We start from the raw sequence: 27,428 nt of genomic DNA, 5'->3' as shown, positions 1-27,428 counted from the left end.
GAAATACCATTTTTAAAATCCCCCTTGATAAAAGTTCTTTATAATTGTGAACTACCCACTTTTTTCTGCTTACTCCTAATGACATGTGGACTGTTTGTTTAATTTTAAGACAAAGATATGAAGCCCCTTGCCAGCATTTCTAGGGTGCTTTAAATCAACATTTTTGGTTGTACTTGAGGGTCACTTAAATATTTTAAAGAAAATGTAGGTTTGTTTATAAAATGGTGTTCAATTAACTACGCTGAAACCTGTGATGCTCAAACCCTATGATGCAGTATAAATATACTACAAAATTCTGATACTTCACAATATCGCTATAGAATGCCGATGTTTTGCAATGCTACAGAAATAGTTGTAAAGCACCTTGGAATTGTGAAATATTACGGAAAGCATTTTAATTACTGTTGCCCCATGCGCAGACTGTAAAACAGACATTTCTAATCAAAGCTTTAAAAAAATACTAAACTAAGTCTTTAAAACTTCATTTTGTTGTAAAAATTGATTTCAAACTTTAAATCAAAATGAATATATTAAATCTGAAAATTGCTGATAGAAACCATCACGTTTTAAAATACTACTCTGTGTTAGTTACAATGTCATTTTTGAATGATCTTTATAAAATGCACAGGACTCATGGGAAAAATGTTGTTTTACTGGACAGGAACTCTTCATGTAAAAAACATACACCTTAGCAATTCTTTATCAGGATGCAACATATAGACTTTTCCATTGTTTGGAGGATCATTGTTCCTCAGAACTAGGGAAGTTTGAAGATGTCAGGCCAATGACATGATTAGGCTTGTGAAGAGGAAGTGGCAGGATTCATTCTAAAGGTGCAACCTGCTGATTGAATCATGACTCAACGTAGGATGTGTCAGAGAAAATCATCCTTGTGGGTTCTTGGCCTGAGAGCTTTGTCACCACAGTGGTACAAGGAAGAACAAAGAGACAGGGGGGAAAGAGTCCTATCTGGGCTAGCTAACCCACATTTGGACCCCAACAGGACACCGAGAATCTGCACAGACAAAACTGTGTAACCACATTATAGCGACTTTAAGAACGTCTCCTCCGTCCTTTTCCTTCTTCCTCGTTTGTCATATCTTAGACCAGGGGTCAGCAAACTTTTTCAGCAGGGAGCCGGTCCACTGTCCCTCAGACCTTGTGGGGGGCCGGACAATATTTTGAAAGAAAAAAAAATGAACGAATTCCTATGCCCCACAAATAACCCAGAGATGCATTTTAAATAAAAGGACACATTCTACTCATGTAAAAACACGCTGATTTCCGGACTGTCCGGGGGCCGGATTGAGAAGGCGATTGGGCCGCATCTGGCCCCCGGGCCTTACTTTGGGGACCCCTGTCTTAGACTGTAAGACTGAGGACAGGAACTGTCTTGGTACTGACTTTTTTAAAGCCATTCTGGGAGCCATCTTGGCTAAAGGGTGCAATAGAAACGAGTTAAATAAATAAATGAAAATATATAAATGTATAACCAATTCTGGCCGGGTAGCAAAATTAAAAACAGTTCCAAATCAAAGGCATAAGAAATATAAACAATGCTTATATCGCCAAGCTATTGGCCATACTCCCAATCTCCTGAAACCACCTTAAATTAAGGGGGGGGGGAATGGCATAAATGGGGAAAGTAAATGGCAATCTCTTATGAGATGAATGTTGAAAGACTGAGCAAGTGAAGTTTAAGCAGCATGAACAGACTTAAGCAGCACTGGTAGGCTGAGAGCTATGTAAAAGCTGCAGAGGCAATTCAGTGATTCATAAAACAAAACAAGTGGAAGCCAGAAACAGGAAATCACAATGCAGAATGTTCCTTTTCAAGGTTCAGTTGGTGAACGATGCCTTCTTTTCAGGAAATCCCAATCCATTCCCTCGCTTTACTTTCTCTCCCACCCACAATATTCAGTTGGCAGCCTGTGACTAGAGTATGCTTAGTCCTCATTGGACTGTTCTTCTTTCCCACATAGCCATTTTTTTTGGGGGGGGGAGATTATAGAATCAACTTGGCTCGAACCATCACAAGCCTTCTAAACACAAACCACTTCACTTTGGAGGGCAGGACACAGGGCAGAAACTATTATGGCAAAGTTGAGTATAATAAGGAATTATTTTAAAGTGCACATAACTGTGTAAGAGTATGAACTAGTTTTATAGTATTGTGTTTTACTATTTTTTGTTGTTGGGAGCAGCCATCACCACCATCATCATCATCATCATCATCATACAGTGCTTCCCTCTCTCCTACCTTTCAGGGTCTAGCAGGACCAGCTGGTCCAAGAATTATATCTTCCCTATGATGGTGTCACCATTGAAAAGTAAAATAAAGAGTTGGGCTGCTATCCTCTAGAACTTCTGTAGGCACTATTAAGGGATATTGGTTTTTTTTTTGCTCCTGTTTTTATTATGTATATTGTGTTCTCATTTTGTATTTTAATGTTGTGAACCGCCCTGTGATCTTCAGATGAAAGGTGGTATACAATTATTATTATTATTATTATTATTATTATTATTATTATTATTATTCCATTTTATTCTGACGAGTTCCGTTTGTTGAAAGGCAGTGAATATTCTCGAGGAGAGGAAGTCTTTATTAGCCCTTACTTGAAATATTTTGATGGTTTTTAAGCACATTTCAAAGGTGATTGACCGAGAGAGCAATTCATCAAGCCCTGTGGTTGCACAACCTCCACTTATTTTAATAAGGCTTGTGAGGGACCAATCCAAACCCCACTGAGATGAAAGGTGGCTGTTCTCAGCAGCACTGGGTGGACTGCACTTTGTGTGTGTGTGTGTGTGTGTGTGTGTGTGTGTGTGTGTGTGTGCATCTGTGCACATGCACGCCTGCGTGCGAGGCGCCTTCTCCCACAACAGCCTGTTAACGTGTTTGGAAATTTACAAGATTTGCTCTTTCATGCCGTATGGGGGTAAACCTGATGCTACAAAAGAACGTTCAAAAGGAGGCAATTATTTCCCCACCCCCAACGACGGGGAAAACCTCTGATCGATTCTTATATGAAGGGGCTTTTTGTTACCCATGCGGGACAAAAAAAGAAAGGAAAAAAAGGCACAATTAAAGGTGAGTTTAAAGCTCACTAGAAATGTACAGAGCATCAGCAAAATCTGAGCAGTGCTCCGCTTTGGAATTGTTTTTCTACTTCTCAGTTCTTTTAAATGGTTTTCTATGGCAGGGACATTTTTCTTAATTAGTCACAGCTAATTAGTGTTCTGGCATAGACAAGTAATCAGAAATGTCAGAGCTGCAAGGCTACATCTCCCTAATCCTTTGATAATAATTTAGCCTCCTGGGAGGGCCTCAAGCTGCGGTAAGTAGTGGCTTGACAATAAGGCGAAATTAGGTGGGCAGCAGACCATTAGGATAGAGAAATAAAAAAAGCACTACCAAGTCCTGCTGAGCACCATCAGGCAACTAACTACATTGCCAGATGAGGTGCCTGTTTAAGCCGGTGTTGTTAATTAGCTGATTCTACCAGACCTGCTGCATATGCCCAGGTGCACCAGGCAAAAAATGTCTCTTCCTGGCTTTGTGCCAAGTGACGGTTGTGTTCCTTCCGAGCTTCTCGAAACCTGATAGCAGAAGTCCACATATTTCTCAAAGATTATTTTGACTTATCAAAGAAATACGCAGCTCAACAAGCTACAATGCATTGTCTCGTGAAGCTCCTCGAGGGAGTTAGTCACGCTTCTCTCCAATTTCCCCAGATTTTCATTCTCATGCAGGCTTTCGATTCAGGAAGAGGACTTTTAAGAGCTCACTAGCCCAGTCTCAACTTGCAGGAGATGTTCTGGCATAGAATCGAGATCAAAAGGAGAGCTTGCTTTAAAAAGAGAGAGAGAAAGAGAGAGAGCGTCAAAGCCCCAAACTTGAAAACGATAATTTAACGTGGCAAAATGGAAGGTGATGTGCTGAAACTCACTTGACAAGGTTGTAATCTGAGAACGAGCTGTTTTGAAAGCTGAAGTTTGTATCTTGAAAGAGTGGGAGAAACTACACACACACACACACACACACACACACACACACACACACACACACACTGAATTATGGCAATGAATACTAAGTGTGAATTATTAGGACAGAGTTAAAACAGACTTCAACAGGACAGAAAAGTGTTATTGAAACCACAGCAGTACCAAAAATATTGATGGCAAAATACAAACAAACATTCAAACATGACATAGATAAGTTATGAGAGTCCAGGCCACAGTGGCAGGATGTTACCATTCAATGTAATAAATCTCCATATGTACATAGCTCAGTCTTGGGTGGGCTCTTAAAATGCACCATAGGCTGCCATGTGGCCAACCAGCAAGTTCCTTGAAGGAAGGGCAGAATGCAGAAGTAATGCACATCGTATTTTCTTACTTAAGACCGAGAACAAATGCTCGCAGATCTCCATTCTGACACCACAAACTTCGGAAAAAGAAACCCTTTCCCACCAAGCAGCCTCTTGCGCATCACAGAGCCTGCGTTAGCCTTCGACAGGGAAATGCTGAAATGTGGTAAATGTTATTAGCATTCAATTCAGATTGTTGTTATACCCCCAAATCACGGAACCATCTGTTTCATTGGATGCAAAAAAATAAACATTAAAATGCACATCAAGGAATGGTTATGACCAAGTCAAGAGTGCCGTTCACATACGACTGCCTTCGACATGAAAGCATTGCTTGTACTACAAAACAAAGGTCAGAGAAAGTCAAAACCAACAAAAATAGCAGATTACATGCATTGGTCGCTCCAGTCCTTCAGAGTCAAGGGATTCTGCCAGCTTAAACTCTAGGTCACAGAGAACGTTCTTACCAACTCCTTCCTTATGTGCAACATGAGGCATGTTCTTAGGCAGAGATTTAGCATTCAATGGCAGTAATATATTGGTAGCAGAGAAACCGCCTCTCAATTTCACCCAGCACCCAGAAGTGAACTGAGTGAAGCTGATTAAAGGAGAAGTAGTAGCAGTAGTAGAGGGACCCAGGTGGCGATGTGGGTTAAACCACAGAGTCTAGGGCTTGCTGATCAGAAGGTCGGCGGTTCGAATCCCCGCGACGGGGTGAGCTCCCGTTGCTCGGTCCCAGCTCCTGCCCACCTAGCAGTTTGAAAGCACATCAAAGTGCAAGTAGATAAATAGGGACCGCTCCGGCGGGAAGGTAAACGGCGTTTCCGTGCACTGCTCTGGTTCGTCAGAAGCAGCTTTGTCATGCTGGCCACATGACCCGGAAGCTGTCTGCGGACAAACGCCGGCTCCCTCGGCCTATAGAGCGAGATGAGCGCCGCAACCCCAGAGTCGGACATGACTGGACCTGATGGTCAGGGGCCCCTTTACCTAGTAGCAGTAGTAGTAGTAGTAGTGAGGAAGGGAAAGGACCATTCTCGGGGGCAGCTTTTAAGTTGCTTAAATGGCGTAGCTACCCCAACCCCCCCTGGCCAACATTTGAACAAGATCTTTTGGGAAGGCCGCACTGGTCCTGCTCCCACAAGCTACTAACATCTTGGCACTCAGATGTGCAGCTTCAAAGTTGGAACAGCAAGGCAAGGGAGTTTAGAGAAGTGTTCTTGTGGCTGGCCCTTGCCTTTTGGAAACTCAACCAAGCCAAGAATATTTTCCAGAAATATGATGATTCTTTTAGGTTTTCAAGTGTGTCGTAAGGCCTGAGGTTCAACAGCTGCAGAGTTCCTTTAATCTATTCTGGGCATATGGTATTTCACATTTTAATTGGGCATACTGTTAACTACTCCAATCCCTAGAGATAGGGTGGGTTACACATGGAAATGGACTATGGAGGAGGGGATCACTGGAGGTACTCAAAAGACGTACACAGCTTAGCGACAAAGTTTCTGACCAAACGTGTTGCAGGGGCTGCATTTAAACTAAGAGCCAATTTGAACGGTTGGATTTTTCTACGTATTCATATGTATGACTGCATGGAGACTAGCTAGCGTGAACATGTGGAGAGCCAGCAGCAATTTCTGTGATTGCAACTACTGGAAAAAATGAAGCCATGATCACACTAAGCTTTTGCAAAACAGCTGTTTAATCAGGACAAAGTTAGTAGTGTAGGTTGACCCTCCAAATGGAAGAAAACTCCATTGGCCACATTTGAAAGCTTGGGCAGAAAGAAAGGGACAACTTGTGCTCAATTATTACACTGTAATTATATATATCCCTCTCTCTCCCCCCTCCCTCTCCCTCTGTATTTCATTGGAATCTATCTCTTATACTTCCAACCCATACATTCTAAGTCCATTTTGTGATAATCGAGATTGGTGAATCCATGCTTTCTATGGTTAGGATGGACAACCGTAGAATACATGCAGTACAGTACATCCACCAACTTGGTTTCAATATCTTTTGATGCAATTTATATTCAAAATAAGCTTCATTTTGCAAGCTGAAAACATGCAAAAAGAAAGAGGCTGAGAAACAAGGCCTACAGCAATTGGGCAAGTTGCTCTTCTTGACTAAGGTGGTTTCAAAACCTATATATTATTACCAGCATCATTTCTGTCCAGCTCGACAGAAGGCAGCCAACAGTCCACAGGTGGATCAACAGTCATTTCCTATTAGACCAGCTATAAGAAGAATGTTCCCATGCATCATTTTCTTCTTGACTTTTGGCTGACTTCCTCTTGGGGCTCTGGGGAGGGTCTCCTTGCAAGCCACGAGGACTTTCCATCTCTCTCACACACACAATTTCTGGTTAGAGTTTATTTCCCGATGCCGTGCGAATACGTGGTCACACACGAGAGTCTATTGTGCGTAAGGGGGATGCCTGTCATGTATAATTTAGCTAAGATTCCTGCATTGTAGGGGGTCGCATTAAGTAACCCTCGGGGTACTTTCCAACTCTACAATTCTATGATTCTATGACTGATGGACTTGGGTCGGATCCAGCATCACTAAGCATCACTCATTATCGCGTGACATTAATTAGCAATGCCTTAACTATTCCAAGAGCCTGAAACTGCACTTTCGTTTTTGTAAATTAAACACACATCTGGTGGGCCCACAGAGATCCCTTTTTAAAAAAATGTAGAGCACCCAAGACTTGCAAGAAATAGCATTCTTCTACTTTACTTGACACCTCCTCTCCTTTTCATAACAGACATTATCTTCCTATTTATTGTACAAATGACAATATGTCAAACTGATATGTAACCCAAAGAAATGTGAAGAAGCATTATTATTTCAGGGAAAGAAGCATATATGTGGATCAGAAAGCATGTTTACCACAGAAATAACATTTTTAATGAGCAACATTCACCTTTGCCACATGACCAGGTTAACACCAGCTAATTTTATTTTTTAAGTCGTTTACTTTAGCATCTCATTTACTAAGCCGAATGCCAATTAAAACTCCATAGGAACAGGTAGAGATGGTGGCGCATTGTTAATATTTCACCCAGGAATGTGAATCTGTGTTTAACCAACTAGGGTGAGCTTTGTGAGAGAGCTCTTACCGCTGTTATTGTGGAGGAGAAAGTGGCAAGATAAAAACTGCTGTCACAGTGTGTGTTGTAGAGACAGCCGAAGCACATCGACACGGCTTTCACAATTGGAGGTGTCGGTTTGCCAATAGCTACAACAAAAGCCCTTTAAAAAAGCACAGGGGACTGAGTTCTCCAGTGCGATGCAACAGATCCATAGCAATTTCTTAGCCCAGTTCCATGGATTTTAGAGAGTACTGTTTTGGAGCCAGGCAACTCAAATGTTTACTTTTTAGGCCACTTTTCAGCCCTAACGTGGGCTGCTGAAGTAGATCATGTAAAACCCCCAAGCAAAAAAACACAACCAAGTAACCAAAGTTATAGTTAAAACTAAAAACTTTAAACTGGAGGCTTGCATCCAATGCAGTGCTAAGTATGCATAAGGATTCTGGCTTGTGCAATGGGATTCCTCCCCCCTTATCCCTGACACAGGACCCCGGCATCTGTCCTGGGCTTTATCCCAGCCACCCAGAGCAGATTTCTGGAGGGTGAGGGGGAAGTCCTCTTGTGCAAGCGGGAATTATTGTGCTGATGGGACGCTGACTTAGCACCACATTGGATACAAGCCAAAACGGACACAGTTAAAACAGCCATAGATTAGAAGTCGCATGGAATAAATATGCTTTCACTGCCCACCTAAAGCCCATCAAGGATGACACTTGCCTCAGCTCCTTTGGGAGGGAAGTCTAGCATAATTTAGTTTGTAGCCAGGGGTGAATAGAGCGTGACTCTCCTCCTTCCCACCCCATTTAAATGCCCATGTAAAGATGAGTTGCCCTTTAATGCCTGGCCCCAATAAAGAAAAGCCTAAAAGCTGTTTTTTCCTCACCATGGCTCATAGGAGTTTGGCTACAAACCAGCTCTTCCCTGTGCAGAGGATGGAGCTGGTGGGTGAGAGGGTTAGTTAAGGGGGAAGAGAAGGAGGGAAGAGAACAGTGTGCTCCTTCCTCCTGTGAGTTCTCTTGCTGCTTAGTAAGTGCAGTTAATAGGCATGGTCTTTGCTGGGCACATTCAGAGATCCAGACCCATACAGGATGATGCCAGCAGCTTGCAAGTCCCAGGTAAGAATCAACACCAGAAGGCTGTGGTCCAGCACAAAGACCGTTACCTGATCTATGTTTTCCTATTCCCTCCCCAATCGCCTCCTAGCTTCCACCATGGCATCTCACTGCTGAACAGGTAAACTCCATCTACTGGAAAGCCCTGTTTGTCTGACTTAAGGTGGAAGTTCTATGTGATTGCAGTGACTCATTCACGCAAGCTAGACTGCTTCAGGAGTGGCCAGGCCCCACATTAGGGACTTGTCCTAATAACTCTGGCATGTGAGTCAATTTAGTCAATGGTCTGTTTGACATGTAATGCTAGACTATAGTTTCGTGCTGCAAGACATGAGACTTGGGCAGGCCCTGAAAAGTTTGATCCTGGCTTGATTGAACAAGATAAAACAAATATCAAAGCAAAAGTCAGAGGAGGGGGTAGGGAAAGAGGTACAGATTCTTTCCCATAAAGTACTAAACAATGGTTTGTCATTATGGGCAACCTAAGCCAGTAGGGTTGCCATGTTTCAAAAAGTAAAAATCCAGACAGAAACGAAATTGGACGTTTTTGAGCAATTTCTGAGGAAAACCAGCAAAAACGACACTGCCGACACGAGCTGCCATATGTCCGGATTTCCCCGGACATTTAGCTGATTTCCACCTGGACGCTGCTTTATTCTGGATATGTCTCTGCAAATTCCAGACGTATGGCAACCCTATTGGCCAGTGACTTAGATAGTATTAAGTGCTACTTTATTACCTAACATATATACTTCATAGAAGCCTATTATTAGGTATAGAGGCTATTTGTAGAAGAAGAAAAAACAGGAACTGAATTTGTACTTGTTTTGGAACAAACCCATTCACTTCGGTGTTAACTCCACAGGCATACTTGCAACTTCTTTTCTGGTCATAGCAGCAATACTCCTTGGTTGCCAACACAAATCAAAGTCACAGTTGTTGATTCCAGCAGAGTTACGGCGTAACAAACGCTGAGGAAGCCCAACAACCAATATTATTACAGTATATCGAAGAGCAGTGCTTTCTGTTTCTCTTGTATTCAGCTTATCCAGTCAAACCATTTCTTCAAAAAAACTTTTCATGAGGTCTTCCTTACTGATTTGAGCAAGTGCATGATTGTGCAGAAATGAGGTCATGAGATGCTAACATTCAAAATAAAAAATAGGCATGGAAAAGAAAGAAATTAGCAGATTGTGTCCCTCAGTTCATCTTCTGTCTCCTGAAAAAGTTGTGCCTGACTCAATTACGGGGTGCTTTAGAATGCCTTTCTGATTTCTGTGTTGTGGGGCTGACTTTACCTTGTCATCACAAGGTGGACAACAATGATGTTTGTGTTTTTCTTTCCCTTTCTTTCTTGCCCACATACATTTCCTGATCTGAAAAGGCCCCATGAGAGGAGTTAACTCCTGGTGTCTTCTCCTGGGCTTCCATTTAAGCATGGGAAGTTGGAGAGGGAGCCGATATCAGTGTCCTTGGTGATTTTCTTTAAGGAAAACCTTTCTTTTTGCTTACCCCCCCCAAAAAAACCCTTTATGCGCCAATTTGTTTGGAAAGGAAAAATAATTCACTCAGAAAAACAATAAGCAGCGTGGTAGACAGCCTCCCCAGCTCCCTGTGATTCTAGGAAAGTCCATCTGAGGGCATCATGGGGTTTTCTGGAAGCTTGGAAACCCTAGGAAAGCTGAAGAAGAACAAAGACCACCAGAGAGACAATTTGTAGAATGAAAGGACAATCATAAACCCCATCCATGTCCGCCCTTGCAAACTACCTACGGTAAAAGAATTTATCCAAATCTCGTCAAAGATGGTAAAAGAATTTATCCTCCCCCTCGTCAACTGAAGGAGAATGGTTTAAAAATGGAAGAAATCCAAGTCTTCCTAATCTGCAGACTTGATTGAGCTCCGCGATGGCAGAGCCCAAAATCTTTGTTAAAGCATTGGGGATGATCCAGTGAATTATTAGATGTGTACTGTACAGAAAAACAAGAGCAGCTTAACTTTCCCAACTACTGGGTGCCATTTTATATGCCTGTGTTTTTTTAAAAAATGTATTTTAGCACAGAATCAGTGCTCAGTACATTGCAGGAGCAAGTGCTATGGATCTGGCCCAATGCCCACTGAAATCTCTATCAAGGTTCCTATCTAATTTTTAAACATTTGGAGAGAGAGAAATCACAGTGCAAGCAGGCAGAAAGCCTAAGAAATGAACCATATGCTTGCAGATCCCGCTGCAACACCAAACTGATGCAGAAGTTGCTAATATGTCTCTGGTACTTTGTAAAAATGCCAGCTGGAAGGATGGGGTTGTTTCCCCCCTCCCTTTTTACCTCTGCAAGGCATCGTAGCTTTCGCAAATAAATAAATAAAAACCGTTCCTTCACACATATTAACACTTAGCTTATTAAAACAGATGATACTTTTCAAAAATAACTTTAGAACCGCTCGGAAGTGTCTGTAAGGAAAGGGACTGAGCACTAAAGTCAAGTTCCTTTCGAGCAGTCAAACTAACAGACGACAAATGGCGACACGACATACCCGCACCGGAGAGTCTTGCGAAGCGAGACCTTCCGCAAACTACCGCAAGCGAAGTGTCACCGCAAAGGCTGTGAATCGCTGTTGTGAAAACATTTGCGGCAACTTGCATAATTAAACGAAACTGCCAGAAAAGCTTTCTAAAATGCCGTGGAGATGGAACATAAATAAAGATCCACTGCTGTGGCAAATGGTAAAGCGAATTCAGACCCGGTGCAGGAACTGACCATAGTAAACTGCAGAAGGAAGGTAGACTTCTCCAACAATCTTAGGAGAGGCTGCTAGAGCATAGCTGCCAAGTTCTCCCTTTTTTAAGGGAAATTCCCTTATGCTGAATAGGCTTCCTCGTGAGAAAAGGGAAAACTTGGCAGCTATGTGCTAGAGGAGTCTGGGCTTGCCCAGACTGATGTGCTCAGTGCTCTAAATACACACAAAATGGGATCACAGTTATGATATTTCTAGCTTCTGAGAGCAAGTGACTTATGAGTTCCTTGTCGTATGTTGCTGTCCTGGAAGATATTTAATAGGGCTAGTTCTGGGGTTGCTTCTATTGCCTGTTTTGTCATTTTGGAGATTTCCTGGAGTGAACATAGACCACTGGTACCAAAATGTATGGGAAACCGCCCCATTGTCAGGGACCATGCTGAGGAGGGCTGCACTGAGGAAGAATGGTGGGAGCCATCCCCTCCCCCTGATCCTGAATCTTCTCAGGAGCAGGAAGACAGTATAGATTTGGAACAGTGGTTTGCAGAGGGACATAGTTCAGAAGGCAGAAGCTGGGGAATACTGGATGGGGAACAGCTAGCAGAAGAAATACTAGAAGAGAGAGAGTTAACAGATTCACAGTCTCTGGACAGCATTCACCCCTTCTCCAAAAACACGAAGAGCTCAGAATGTGTTAGAACAGAAAGCACAGAGGGTACAAGCTCAGATTACAAAATGTAGGAGTGATGTAGATTAATTGGGATGGAATGGGGGAGTAATCCTTAACTGGGAGCACCACCATTTCTAGGTAGACATGTTCTTTGATCTTTCACTGTGATGATTAAAGAATCTAACTGGTAAGGCATTCCTTTCATTTGATCCTTTTATTTACTGCCATGGGGGAGGAAGCCAATTCCCCAAAGCCTGACACCTATAGAGAAGTTAACCAACAAACCAACAAACTTTGACTAGCACACGAACAAGCCTTCATACTTATCACATACACAGCACTATGAGACAATCTATCCCCCCCCCAACAGCACACAAATAAATCTGGCTAACCTGACCCAACAACCCAACAACCTAGCTCCCCGCCCCCCCCCCTGCAAAAAGCCATACTGCAATCAACTGAATGCAACCAACCAAGCTCTGGACCCCCAATCTCTTGCAATATCAATATAAATAAATATATATATAAACAAAGGACCAACCCACATGATGCTGACACAAACCCCAACACTATACACAACAGAGCAAAATAACATCTTCCCCCTCTTTCCCCTCAGCTGAAAGATGTCTATGACCAAAGTGTCTCTCACTAAATGTAAATGAACTGTGAAAAAGACTCCATCACTTCAAAGTAGAGATGATAGGTGATACCTTTCCCTGTTTACCTGTTTTGCAACCCCCAAAAACTTTAATAAAACTATTTTTTTAAAAAAAATATCGGGATCACAGCTCTCAGTGGGGAGAGTCGAGGGGCTGAAGTTTGCAACACCTCGAGGAAATAGATCACAGAAGAACGGCCTGTACAAACCAGTGCAAGCATATATGTGTAGATGGTTCAAGAGGTTGCTCATTTATTTATGCTTTTTTAAAAAAATTGCATACTGGCCTTCATCCGAAGATCACAGGGCAGTTTACAGAGCTCTACACTGAAAGTGTGTCTGTGGCCACTTTGCATTAGGAGGACGACAATGCAAAGACAGAGCAGGAGGGATGGACAGCAAGGCAGGGAATGTTGAAAGTGAAAGGTGGACTCACATTTCATAGCTGCCAAGTCTCCCGTATTCCCCGGGAAACCCCCGTTTTTCCAGCCGTTCCCAGCTGGAAACAGATTCCCCCCCCCAAATTTACTTACCGGCCGGGGGAGGCTCCTTCTGCGTATGTCTGGAGTCTCTGGACATGCGCAGAAGTGATTTCTGGCACGGTGGCCATTTTGGAACTGGGCGGAGCATGCTCAGAAGCGACTTTCAATGCTGCTCCGGCCAGTTCCAGAATGGCGGCAGCACTACTTCCGGTCTGCTGATCCCTTATTTTTCTGGCAGGAACTTGGCAGGTATGACATTTAGGAGTTTCATCTTCGTGTGAGCACTCGTGACATCCAGGAGGGACACCCATCCATGGAAATCCAAAGTGCAAGTCTGAAGTATGAGTGTCTCAACTGTTATCTAGTTGCGGCCAAACTCTCAGACTACAGCAAAGGGGGATAGGTGAGCACAGGAAGAATCTGTTGGCTCTGCTGAGTCACCAGCAGCAACTTCTTCTTCTTCTTCTTCTTCTTCTTCTTCTTCTTCTTCTTCTTCTTCTTCTTCTTCTTCTTCTTCTTCTTCTTCTTCTTCTTCTTCACAAAATGTTGCCATTCCAGCCGGCCATTGCAAGAACTAAGAACTAGCCCGCGAGTTAGTTTCCCACATCCTCGTCCCATATCCTTACGTGCTGTGGTTTTTAGATTGTGAGTCTGAGGGCAGGGACCGTCTTAATTCTATTTGCAAGCCAATCTGGGGGCAGTTTTTCAGCTGTAGGTGGGGGGGGGGCAAGAGGCTCTGAATAAACATACACAATGGGCTTGTGCAAAGCACACGGTTTAGGAGAGATTGGAAGGAGATGACCAAACTGAGAACAATTCATGTACATACCATCTAAAAGATATTTCATCTAAAGCCCCACATACTGGATATCTGGCCACGTACTATTGGAAGGGAACTATTGACAGCTGATAGAGAGAAAAGCAGAATGGATTTGCCCTGCTTGGACCAGCATAGGATATAGCAATCAGTTATGTGAACCACTGTGATAATTTCATCTATTTAAGATCAGAGGGCAGAGAGGATTCACCAAAACATCCCATCATCACCATCACCACCACCACCACCATCAGGAAAAGCAATATTTCAGAGTTCCCAAGACCCTCTATTTTGTGGCAGCTCTCTCTCTCTCTCTTTTAAGATAGGGTGAAGTTACAATGACAGCATAGCCCTAGTATCTTTATATTAAATTTTTGTCAACCAGTATACCTCTTGGGTATAGAATAGTTAAGGCTGCTTTATTAACGCGTCAATAACCAACAAAAACAAGCATCTTGCTCTGCAGTTGCAGCCCGAAAGAGCAGCTCGTAATATTCAAGACAGACCACTTAAGATTCAGACAGCTACTTACATCAAACAGCTTTTCTATGTACATTTCTTCATTGACCTTATCACGAAGTATGTCTTGGTTCTGACGAACAAACGTTATGTAAGTGTCTGCTAGATCCATCCCCGGTTTCTGTGAGAGGGGGAGAGAAAGAAAGATTGGGGGTGGGGGCAGGAGGAAAGACCACAGAGGTATAACTTGCATTGTGTGATAAATCTTATTCTTCAGATAAAAACACATTTATACAAATAATAATGAGAATAAAAACATGCACATATGCACATTGTTTTGTCTCATCCAAAATCCGTATCAGATTTGACAGAAATTTACAGCAGGTCTGGAATTCAAATTTGGTGAACATGGAGTCCGGTTCTTCTAACAGAAGCAGACTCTGGTCTGTTTTCAAAGAGCTTCCCTCCCCACCCCCACCTCCCAATGAATACAATAATGCATGTTCCAAGTGTCACTGATATATATTTTCTTTCCAGATGTGTATTTTGCAGGTGCTGACACACAGAGGCAATCATACGGAAAGAAAAAGAAAAACATAGCAGTGCACGGTAGTGGGAGGAAAATGCCATAATTTGATTGTGAATGAAAAGGATTCTATAAATACCATGAGACGTTTCATGCGCAATACTATGAAAAATATATATATTAAAGTCCATTATATTTACTCATCCATACATACACAGTTGTGGTCTGCAGTCTGGATGTATAGTAGCATAGCATGGATATGAAAACAAAAGATGGATACATTACAAGTCAAGAAAACACACGGTACTTTTTACTGTTCTCCCTCCTTCCCTGCCCCACCCCAGGTTGGTCTTGGAATCAACAAAGTTTGAGACTGAGGAATTCACATACTGTAACATACGGTAGTTTGGAGGAGAAACTTTAGGCGAATTCAACAGGCTTTCATTATTTCTTCACTTGCCTGACCTGAAAAGTTTCAAAGTGTTGGCAGGATGAAGACCCTAGGGCAGAGGTTTTCAACCTTTTTGAGTCCATGGATTCCTTGACCAACTACATTCTTTCTTCAGCACCCCTGTGGTGCTCAGGAGCCCAGTTAGGTCATCCCTCGCCTACAGAACTGGCAGCCTCTTATAATGGCAATGGTGCCCACCTGAGAGGTGCCGGAACTGAGTTCCGGTGAGCTCTGGCTGAAAAAACCATTGTTGTTGTTGTTGGTATCCCACCCTTCCTTCTGAAAGGGTCCACGGCGTCAAACACATTCACAGCAAGCTATTTTTAAAGAAGTATTCTAAACACAGTTACAGTTAAACACCTCTAAAACAGTTAAAACGGTCAAAAAATGTTCTCTCATTCAATAATCTCAAGATTGCCAAGAAAGGTGTCCAGTCATCAAATGCCTGGATTAACAGGAACGTTTTCAAATTCCTTCTGAAAACCAGTAACCATGATTGAGACAAGGTGGGTGTATCACACCTTAAATGGTTAAAAGGTCGGTGAAGGCGGTGAAGGTCCTCTGTGAGTGCCTGGAGGCGGTTGGAGGATGGATGGCGGCTAACAGATTGAGGTTGAATCCTGGCAAGACAGTACTGTTTTGGGGGGACAGGGAGCAGGTGGGTATGGAGGACTCCCTGGTCCTGAATGGGGTAACTGCCCCTGAAGGACCAAGTGCGCAGCCTGGGAGTCATTTTGAACTCACAGCTGTCCATGGAAGTGCAGGTTAATTCTGTGTCCAGGGCAGCTGTCTACCAGCTCCATCTGGTACGCAGGCTGAGACCCTACCTGCCCATGGACTGTCTCGCCAGAGTGGTGCATGCTCTGGTTATCTCCCGCTTGGACTACTGCAATGCACTCTTTGTGGGGATACCTTTGAAGGTGACCCAGAAACTGCAACCAATCCAGAATGTGGCAGCTAGACTGGTGACTGGCAGTGGCCGCCAAGACCACATAGCATAGGTCTTGAAAGGCCTACATTGGCTCCCAGTATGTTTCCAAGCACAATTCAAAGTGTCGGTGCTGACCTTTAAAGCCCTAAATGGCCTCAGACCAGTATACCTGAAGGAGCATCTCCACCTCCATCGTTCAGCCTGGACACTGAGGTCTAGCTCTGAGGGCCTTCTGGTGGTTCCCTCACGGCAAGAAGTGAGGTTACAGGGAACCAGGCAGAGGGTCTTCTCTGTAGTGGCGCCCGCCCTATGGAATGTCCTCCCATCCAGATGTCAAGGAAATAAACAACTATCTGACATTTAGAAGACATCTGAAGGCAGCCCTGTTTAGGGAAGTTTTTAATGTTTGATGCTTTGTCATGTATTTAATACGTTGTTGTTGTTGTTGTTGTTGTTGTTGTTGTTGTTGTTGGATTGTGGGTCTTTGCAGTTGTTCCTCTTTCCAATTACACTTTTAACTATGTTAATGCTTAAGTCAACATTGTTCTTAACTATTAACTCTGATTAACAGGGTATGCTGGGAAGCTTTAGTGCAAATACTGGTTAGCTTTAGCCATGGTTTAATGCTCTGATGTAACCATAGTTAACTCCAGTCGGGGGGAAGCCAGGAAGAGGAGAGGGGAGGGTATCTCATAGCTTACTCTCTTAACCATGACTAAAGGAATCAGGAGCACTCTGTGTTCAACACTTTTAATGAGGTCCCTATTTCATAGCTGCCAAGTTATCCCTTTTTTAAAGGGATTTTCCCTTATGCTGAATAGGCTTCCTCGCGAGAAAAGGGAAAACTTGGCAGCTATGCCCTATTTCAGCACATCGGGGAAAAAACCCCCAAATTATGTCACAACCTCTCTTGAGAGGAGGACAATGGCACTTTTTGTGCTTTGTATAGAACGTGGCATATCTAATAAGTATCATTTTTGCATTAAAATACCTCATTTTTTTAAATCTTGATTTGCCTAAGAAGCTCAAGAACTTTGGCCAATAAAAGCTCAACAACTTTTCTGTCCAGCCCAGGTTTTCACTGTTTGAAATATGGCAACCCTAATTTAAACTGAAGGTGTAGCAGTATTTCAACATTATGTACGTTACAGCAATGTTTTCGGGGGATTTCACAAGGAGGAAAAACGAAACCAAATTGTGATCAGCATCAGAAATGAAAAGAGTTTGGGAGCTAGTATTATGTTGAGGAGCAATTCTTCCCAACAAATTTCTGTTTAATATCTTTAGTGAAACATACATATTTGGTTTCAAGTTAGTTGTTGTTGTTTTTTCTTTTTTAAAAAAGAGATAGTCTGAAAGCAGTCGATTCTTTGGGGGGGGGGAATTCCCATTAGCAATCTTTCTCCCTTTTTCTTGGAAATGTTTACCTAATTTGTGACATATGGGAATTTCACACCTAGTGAATATATTTTCATGTAGCTTGTAGCATGAGACTCTAATCATTAGAAGAATATACACAAGAATGATAACTGCAACAGCTGGTGACATTTACCAATTAGAATTACAGTTCTTTAAAACACTATCTTTCTCCCCCCTTCCAGTGTACACAGGGTAATTATCTCTGATAAATTGCTGGAAAAAAAAATCTAATTTTCCTTTTAAATAGTTTTACTCACTGTCTATACATGCCTCGATAAACACGAATGATTCTCCAAAGAACTACAGTGGTTAAGTTCTCCTTTATAAAGCTAATGAAGCTGGATTAAACAGCTAATTAAGAGCCATTAAAACTCCGTTTTATGAATATTTACTTAAGGAGTGCATTTTAAACAAAAAGATCTACGGCACTTTCAAATATTTAAGATACACTATCTAAGTCACTGGAAACTTTTTAAAGGCACTATTTGAAAAGTGCTTCTCAAACAGAGCCATTTGACTTGCAAGTCTAAGATCTGACAAGCTGCTTTGTTAACCGGCGTAGGATTATTTATTTCAGAATTAAGGAGACAAAATATATTTCTGCAGCCATGTCAACATAAAGGGATTTATAGTTATCGAGCAAAACTGGAAAGGGGAAACAGAGAATAGAATTGTGAGTGTGCCTGTCTGCAAGCTAGTGGGTTGTCCACTTATGGACTGGAGTTCTCACAAAGGGAGTGCAAATACAGAGTGCAAAGGTCACTATTGCAGTAGTTTTCAACCAGTATGCCGTGGCACCCTGGGGTGCCTCGAATGAAGGTCAGGGGTGCCACTGTTCCTCTTTCCTTCCTGCCCTTCCTCTGATGCCCTGTTGCGTCTCTGCCTCCCAAAGAGAGAGGAGAGGCGGCTGAGGGAACGCTCCACAAAGAAGGGTGTTTGAAAAGAGGTGAGAGGCTCTGCCAGCTCTGCAGACAAGGGGTGACATAACTGGGCTCCTGAGCCCCACAGGGGTGCCGCAGAAAGAATGTAGCTGGTCAAGGGAGCCGTGGACTCAAAAAGGTTGAAAACCTCTGTGCTATTGGCATACTTTGCTCACTCTGTGGTGCTGCAACACCTTACACTGCTCTGCAAGACCAGGAATTTTGTGACCAATGACATGTTGTGACCTCACTTCCTGTTGAACATTTTGTGACCTCACTTCCTGTTGAACATTTTGTGACCTCACTTCCAGTTGAACATCAAGTGCTTGGTGGAGACTTAATAAATTTCATGCAGGCATTTTTGGCAAGCATTTTCTTCATTTTACAGTTAATTTCAACTTACTTTATCTTTTTTTTAATGATAACCTGATCACACAGTTCTTAAAAGCTTAAGTTAAGCAATAAGTGGAAATGCAGACCCAGAACAGACCCACTGGAATGAATGGATCTAACTTAGTCACGTTCATAACTTTCAGCGGGTCAACCCTTGAATAAAAGTTAGCTCAGTACCACCCGCAATTGTTGAAATTAAATACATAAAACATCATGCTGGGTGACAGCGCTGCTACATCGGCAGCAGCCATCGCCCCAAAATACCGCGCCACAACCCAAGGAAAACACATAGCTGGACAGAAGCTGCTGATAAGGGGAAGGTTGTCACTCACCTGCCAGCATTATAAGCCTGTACTGTTATTTCGTAGGAACCATTGGCAATGGGATTTTAAACAAGAGGAAGTAGAAGCAGCCGTCTCAGGCAACGGAAGCAGTGCTGCCACTAGAGAAGTACTGCCGGTGCCGCAGAGTCGCCGCCCCTTTGGCTTCCCAGGGAAGGGCGGCCTGGCATAGAGGCATGTTCCCGTTTTGCCCCAGGCAGTGAAATGGGATGCAGCACCCCTGAGAAGCAGGAAGAGCTGGTCCAAGCGGCCAAAACTCTGTCAGCTCAAGCCATGCTAGGGCCTACAACCTTGCACATACCACCAAGGTAGACTATATGAATGATTATTTTTTATTGAATTTATATACTGCCCCATACCCGTAGGTTGAATGGCATAATAACTGCTAGTACCAGTTGGTAGGGCAGGGCCAGGTGGCATAGATTTCCTTTAAAATAATAATAATAATAATAATAATAATAATAATAATAATAATAATATTTTTATTGGGGGATTATAATCATTACATTACATTCAAATTTCATTCCCCCCTCCCCTGCTGACTTCCCTCAGCTTCCATCCCTGGTTTATTACATCTCATATTACATTCTGCTGTTTATATATACAGTGGTACCTCTACTTACAAATAACTCTACTTATGAATGTTTCTACTTACGAATGGAGCTCCGTCCGCCATCTTGGATGCAGTTTAGATAGGATTTTTTCTACTTACAAATTTTTAGATAGGGTTGCTTCGACTTATGAATTTTTTCTCCCGATGCATTCCTTTGGGATTCGACTTTCAGTTTTTTTCGACTTACGAATGTGCGTTCAGAACGCATTAAATTCGTAAGTAGAGGTACCACTGTACTTCTATATTGTCATACAATTGGGTTTCTTGTTTTTTTTATAAATAAAATTGCAAATGTTTATTTAAATCCTGCCAATGACTCTATATTTTTCGTTGTTCCTGCAAATATGATGTAAAAGGTTCCCATTCTTTTTCAAAGTCACTATTGTCTTTTTCCACACAATTTATCTGTTAACTTTGCCAACTCTGCATAGTTCATCAGCTTCTCTTGCCATTGCTCCTTTGATGGTATTTCTCCAGTCTTCCAGTTCTGTGCTATCAGAATTCTTGCTGCTGTCATCACATACATAAATAAGGAGGCATGGATTTCCAATGCTGGGGTCTCTGCCAGTTACTGAGAGGGAGAGAGGCAAGGCAACGGGGAGGTTGGCACAGTGTGAAAGCAGTGGCACAAGAAGCGAATTGACTCTCCCACTGCACCGGCAACCCTGCTGACCTCCCCAGTGCCTCACCTCTGTTGGTAACTGGCAGTGATCCTGAAGCTGGGAGGCCAGGTGAGCTCTACACCATCTTATCCCTGCCAGCCACATCTGGCAATGAGACGGAGAATCCAGCTTAAAGTCATTCTTTTATAGAGCAATTTGCTACTGACACTCGGCATATCGCGAAAAGTTTGAAGATGCGGGAAGCATCACAGACTCTGCTCTGTGATTCTTTAGGATTAGATGGCAGTGAGGAAGGGACAGCGGGAAGTAAATTTGGTTCAGCAAATGTCTGAGAAATGGCTGGGGAAAACGACACGGTGGATCAGCTGCCCGGTTTCAAGGGAGAAAAGCTATGTTGGGTCTGCCTGGTATTTTTTGGTAGCATATAGACATCTTTTTTATCACAGCAAGCTGGAAATCTGGAAACACAAAGGCCTTAAGGCAGAATCCCAGGAAATGAAGCATGGTAACAGGGTTAGTGTGTCACTGTAACACATGTAACCAAATACCACGGGCAAGAGAAAAAAGGGAAAGAGTATAAAACAAGTGAGTAAACTACAGCAGATTCTTTTCCTGGGGGTTAATCACTTGTTAACCTGGTAGGATGAAGATGATTTAGAGAGAGAGAGAGAGAGAGGGAAAATTCCTTGCTAATTATATGCTACTGCCAATGATCTTCCTGTGGCTTCACCTAATCCTGCAGGTGCAGGTCATGTCTCTTCATTCACTGGTAGGAGGGTCCAGTGCCTGGTAAAAACCTCTGTTCCCCACGGGGGTCCTCCCCCTCCCAGCCACAGATTCAAATACAGAAGAGCAAGCCAAACCTTTCGACTGAGCGTTAACAATGTACCAGAAGGAGGGAGAAACACAGAACTGTCATGATGCCTTCTTAACAAAACAAAACATTTTTTCTTCTTCGTCATCGTCTTTTTTTTTAAAAAAAAAGATTCAAAGTGTAAGAATTATTGCCAACCTAAAAAAAAAAATCTACCTTCTAATTCATTAAGTGGAGCAAGTGCCCATAATGAAAGAAACACAAGGCAGCTAAAGAAAGCCAAGCCGTTGCAGGTGAAAGGGCTGGGGATATTATTGACGTCTTAACAACCTGTCAGAATCTTAACCAACAGCAATAGGGATAAAAGTAATAATTGCAAGCACGGCTTGCCTACACTTGGGTTAGTCAGATAACTTAATGGCTTGCCACAACCTCACTGAAAATCCAATTAGGTATGCAAATACTGGGATGTTTATCCTCACTTGTAGAACTCAAAGGAAAATGTTATGCACATAAAGGATACATGTAACTAACATGATCATCTTTTTGCAGGGCAGGAATTAGGGCTGAGCGATATATCAATATATCATGCAAAATCCATGGTTCGAAATCCGTATCGTGATATTGGTTTCATAATTTTTGACCTGGCAATATATTGTGAACTATGGTGTGTGTGTGTGTGTGTGTTATGCAAAAATCACAATCTGGGGAAAACTGTGAAGCCAGTCAATGCCTCTGCATAGCTCCATCCTTATTTCAGACATTGTGATATTTCAGCATATCATGATGTCGCCCAGCTCTAGTGTACTCCCAGATTTTGCACGAGGTCAGCTTTAAGCATTGAAAGAAAGCAGGTAAGCTTAGAATTTTCTCAGAGGAGAAAAATTACTGATAATTGAAAGGGAAAGGTGGTTTAGAACAGGATAGCATCCTGTCTTGCTTTTTTCAGTTTGAAAGAAATTAGGTTTAGGCTTGAATAACCTGACAAATCTGAGCAACAATGGCTGGAGCATCGTGAGGTGTGCAAGAAAGATATTCATGGACAAAGCATATAATTTTCAAAGCATCCACCCAAATGAGCTAAGCCTTTGGAGAAATACTTCCAAATGACAAGACGTCCCCCGTGAAATAGTTCCTAGGTTACAATCCTCACTCCTCCGCAGCTGAAAAAGTGCACTGAGAGTAACCTTCCTTAGCTTTGCTTTGAGAGTTAGCTGCTCCTTAAGGGAAATGAAACCCCCTCTAGGGGCAAGATGTATCTGTTTAAATACTTTGTTGTAAAGCTATAATGAACCGCTAAAGGAAAGCATAATGATAACACATGAAAAAGTACACATTGTGGAAAGCGACAAAATTTACAAAACTAGTACTGGGGAGGAGAGGCTACTTACAGGAACGTCCACATATTTTGCAGCTGCTTTCACCTTCAGAGAAATAAAAAGCAAGAAACGAAACCTGTAACTAACCACTATTAGCTCAGAGCGGACTTTAGAAAGCAGTTGTTAAAGAGCTGGAATACTTACAGTGAATGAAAGGATTGACGAGAAGAAAGTGCCTTCATCATACCTTGATAATTTAGACAGCACACCTTCCAGCACTGAAATGAACTACATTAAGAGGCAGCGTGTAAATATTGATAATGCCGTTGTAAAACTCCTAAGACTGAGGAGGGGAAGGATTATGCAAGCCAAACACAGCACATGGGCAATTCCTACATAAAAGAGTGCTCAATCTATCCAGCAATAATGATGATGATGATAATAATAATAATAATAATAATAATAATTTTTATTTATGCCCTGCCCTCCCCAGCCAAGACCAGGCTCAGGGCGGCTAACACCAGATATAAAACAATTGATTAAAATACAGCTTAAAAACAAGATTAAATAAAACATTAAAATGCAGCCTCATTTCAATAGAAACTCAAATCAAAAACTGGGGAAGAAAATGTCAAATCTAGAATGTACAAATTTATGTTGTGGAAGGATACAAATTGATAGACTACTACTTCCCCACCACGCCTACTGTAACCGGAACATTCAATTTAAATAACAAAGTGTTGGGATTTAAAGATTCGATCATATTTTTTCTCATCTCAGTGACCTTCTGGCTCCTTATTGCTTCTGGGCTTTGCGGCACGATGAGAAGGCAATTGTAACATTTCACTTGAAAGGAGTGCCCAGTTAGAATTCACCCAGATGCTTTTAAGCAGAAAAACAGCTGGGGAGGAAAAGGTTAAGCAGATCCTAAACCATCCCCGCCAGTTCAAAACGGTGACATCCCTCAGTACTTTTCATTTAAAAATCAAGGAAGTTGGGAGCCTGGTTATGTGCAAGGCCAAGTTTGGCCCTCCATTATGAATCATGAGAAAGCTTCCTAGAAATAAGCGTCTTATGTCATTTCTTGCTTGGAATTACTCAAACACTAGCCAAGGAGCTGAAAAGCCACTTCCGTTGGCCATTAATTTGAACCTGCACCCTAAAAAGCTAAGAACTCCAATTCCCAATCATTCGTACTTTGGAAGTCACATCACAAGAAGCATGAAGCAGAATGAGAACCTTATCACCTTATACAAGATCAGAGATTAATTTAAAAATAAACCAAAACCATGCACACCGATGTATGCTGTAGCTGTATTAGCTGTTACATTACTGCAACTTGTACTTCCAGGTGAATAGGCATATGACAAACCTATCAAATGTTTTAAAGAGCAATTGCTTGCCATCCAGATGACTCTCATTCCTAGAACAACGGAGCAGCACTTTGTGAGTGAGAGGACAGGTCAAAATTCCCCTTGGCATGCTGTTAATGGCCACTCTAACAGTGTCACAACAGTGTCACATTCCTTATTCCTTGTAAGGATCTGAGACGCTCACCCAGGCTCCTAATGGCTTGAAGGAGTTACAGTAGTAAACTGCACTCGTCAGATCTTTAACCTGTTCTGTTTCCAACATATCTATTTGTAAGACCATTAGTCTTACATCATCATCTAGACATGTCTCATTACACCAAGAAGGGATCTTCACTGTGTTTCGAATCTAAGGAAGGGCCCCACTTTAATTGGTGGCACCCGTTTTCTGCCTCCCTATTACCACAACACTGAATAGCTTCTATTTAAGTTTATTAGTTTTATTTCATAAATTTTATACACCGCTGAATCCCATCAAAGCAGCTTATCTGCTCAATTCGCTGCAGTCATCTCAATCAGGGTGTCAAATGATAGTTAATATGGTCCTCCAATGACCCCACTCCTGGAAGGTGGTCAGTTTTAGAGCTAGACCTGGAAAATACAGGTTCAGATAACTGCAGGATCAACCTGCATTTGGCACAGGGAAACAGGGGTTGTAGCCGCTAAAAACTTAAGGCGTGATGAGAAGGCATGTCCAAACATTTTGGGATATTTGGTGAACACAAAGCAGGAAGCCAATTAATTGCATTGGGCAAGTCTGTTTTTTTAGCCTGATTCAGGTGTGAAGAAAAAGTAAGCTTCTGAGCGCCTATGTGACAAATATTTGGAATCACAATGTGGTCAATATAATACTCAAAATCCAAATCTGACTAAAGTCTAAGGTTAATTTTGATGCTATCTGCCCATGCTAGTGTCTAAAGGCCTCTGTGACTTATAGGGCACAACGATGGACCATTTAAACGAAGCTTGTGGACCACAGTTTGGGACCCCCTGGCCTTTGTCCATGAAATTACTTGTGGATAGCACTTTTTTGTGCGTAAGAATCTCCAGTTTGGGGCTTGTAGCTTCAAATATTGGAATCCCTCCACATCCATAGTGTTACTAGACCATGGAGAGATACTAGAGACGAACTGGGAAAACCAGATGCAATTGTACCACTGGTTATTACTTTTTGGGCCGAGCTGAGGCTGATAATCCTGCCATTCCCCTGGTACTGTACCTCACAGCTCACCCTGTTCATGAAATAGCATTTTCTTCTCTGTAAAGTTTTATGTTACTTTATTTGAAACATTCTAAGACCAAGGTAATTATTTCAAGATTTCCCTTTATAGAAGGAGAAATGCCAAGAAGCAACATTGAAAATAAGGGCGGCTAAAAAGAAGAGTTAAACAAAAGCCCTTTCAGGGTCTTTTTATGTAAGATCAATGTCAAAATTAAAATGGGCTTTAAAAGCCTTTGAAAAATCTGGAGAACACACTTGCTTCACGTGCATCACGAAACAAGCAAGAAAACAACGATGTACCTAATTAAAGCTAATCTTAATATAGTACAAATGTGGTCATGGCCGATGCCAGTAATTAATGAAGGGACTGTAGCATGAAGCACAAAAGAATATACCCGATTAATAGATGCTGCATAGGAATCCTTGATCAAATAGGGATCTAATTTAAATCTGTAAACATCGTGATGAACTGTCCTGATGTTAGTCACTAAGCCTATTTTTCTCTAAAAATGCAACGGGAGAAATATCAGACGTCTCATTTTAGAAAGCAGGCATTGCAGAAAGAAAGACACACTGCCGTTCAGCTACGAAGTGTGAATACATTTACCTTTGAAACAAGAAGTGAAATTACTTCCTTCACGGTTTCTTCAATCAAGTCATCTATTTTTGAATGGTATTGTTGCTGCGTTTTAGGAGACAAAAGCAGCATTAGTGTGTTATTGTGTACACAACACTTTTGCCATAAGTCATACATAGAACAAAGAGTCTAAATCGGACAGATCAGGTTTGCTCAAAATTATCATTTTGAACCCCCAATGAACAAAACCTTGAAAATGATCCACCCCGTCAGTACTTTCTTACACTCTGTGTTGAAATTTTTCCCATGTGCGCTGTTGAGTTAAGCAGCTAATAGGGCTATTATTTAGATGCACTGAGGTCTTATTCTTATTCAGGCAAAGGAATGCGAAAGATACTTTTTGTCTCTCTGTAATTAAGGTGGTTGTGAGTCTTCCCCCTTCCTCGACTCAAAGGTTTGGTTTAGCTGCAGAAGCAAGATGATTCTCCCCCCCCCTCAAAAAAATAAAGCACTTTATATCTAGCCATTCTCATTCACAAGTTATGACCTCTAGAAATAAAATGAAGGGCCAATTGTTAAATCTTAAAAAAGAGCCCTTTTATCCATGGAGTGAACTGCAGTTTATACAACTCCTGCATAATCTGTTCAAACATGGGCGAAAAAATAAAATTCCATCAGGAAACCTGAAGAGATGGTAATAAATTACCAGGCCACAAAAGGCATAACAACAAAATCAGCTGTCATTCTCCATCGTCTTGCTTCTGCCTTTTCTTCCACTAATGAAAATGCCGTCTCTTTTAAAGAAGCGCACTTTAAATTAAACCTGAAAGACTTTCGTACCCTGTTTCGCGCGATAAATAGAGCAGGCTTCCATCCTGGAGTTAGCAGGAGAAAGGGCTCCTTTTCTATTCTCAAAGTACATCCATTAAAAAAGAAGTAATTCTCCTTTCAGAACATTTGTTCCAGGGAGAATAATGCCCCACCAACCACTTCACAAAAAAATATGACTTGTAAAGACTAACCCTATCTTGATAGTTCAAGGCTACCTGAAACAGCAAGAGCATAATGCTCAGAGTAAAAGCACCAAAATCAATATAAACATTAGGCTAACTTGGCAGGAGCCCATTGAATAGTTTTCTAAAATTTAGCTTTTTGAAGGCTATTTGCCTCCCTTCCCCCCCCTCCCAAAGTTTCCACACAGATGTACTTAATAACTCCCAGGAGAGCTGCCCTTTTGTCAAGCAACTGCCCACTGTGCTCAGATTAATGAAGCAAACATTTTGTATACAAGTAAATGGATGCAGATACACATGTAATGTCGGGAAGTGCCAATTGCCGCTTTTTATAAAAGAGGCTGTAATGTAGTCCACAGTTGCACATTCTCAAGTCCCACGGAAATCAAAGGCACAGCCATAGGGATAACCATGAGCAAGCTTGTAATCACAGCAAATTAGTCTTCTGCAGCCAGAGAGAATCACATGCAAGGAAGAAGAAAAGAGATTGCGATTCA

The 27,428-nt window shown here is 42.1% G+C and overlaps 1 protein-coding gene across 9 annotated transcripts in view; it reads right to left on the bottom strand.

Moving 5' to 3' along the window:
• CADPS2 (calcium dependent secretion activator 2) overlaps positions 1–27,428 on the bottom strand; it is a 315,214-nt gene that overhangs the window by 20,341 nt on the left and 267,445 nt on the right. For 4 of the 9 annotated variants that reach the window (XM_035128680.3, XM_088652403.1, XM_035128685.3 and 1 more), the window contains 4 exons: positions 25,949–26,023; positions 22,954–23,037; positions 22,822–22,854; positions 14,473–14,580 (listed from right to left, as the gene is read on the bottom strand). In XM_035128680.3, coding sequence (XP_034984571.2) covers positions 14,473–14,580; positions 22,822–22,854; positions 22,954–23,037; positions 25,949–26,023 — 300 coding nt within the window. Of the gene's footprint in view, positions 1–14,472; positions 14,581–15,139; positions 15,158–20,682; positions 20,761–22,821; positions 22,855–22,953; positions 23,038–25,948; positions 26,024–27,428 lie in introns of all 9 variants that reach the window. The other 5 variants (XM_088652400.1, XM_088652401.1, XM_088652405.1 and 2 more) reach the window with 2 other exon arrangements.

This window comes from Zootoca vivipara, chromosome 9 (genome assembly GCF_965207765.1).
Source record: "Zootoca vivipara chromosome 9, rZooViv2.hap1.1, whole genome shotgun sequence".
Lineage (NCBI taxonomy): Eukaryota > Metazoa > Chordata > Lepidosauria > Squamata > Lacertidae > Zootoca > Zootoca vivipara.
Note: the sequence above shows the minus strand (reverse complement) of the source record. Positions and strands in the feature narration are given on the sequence as shown.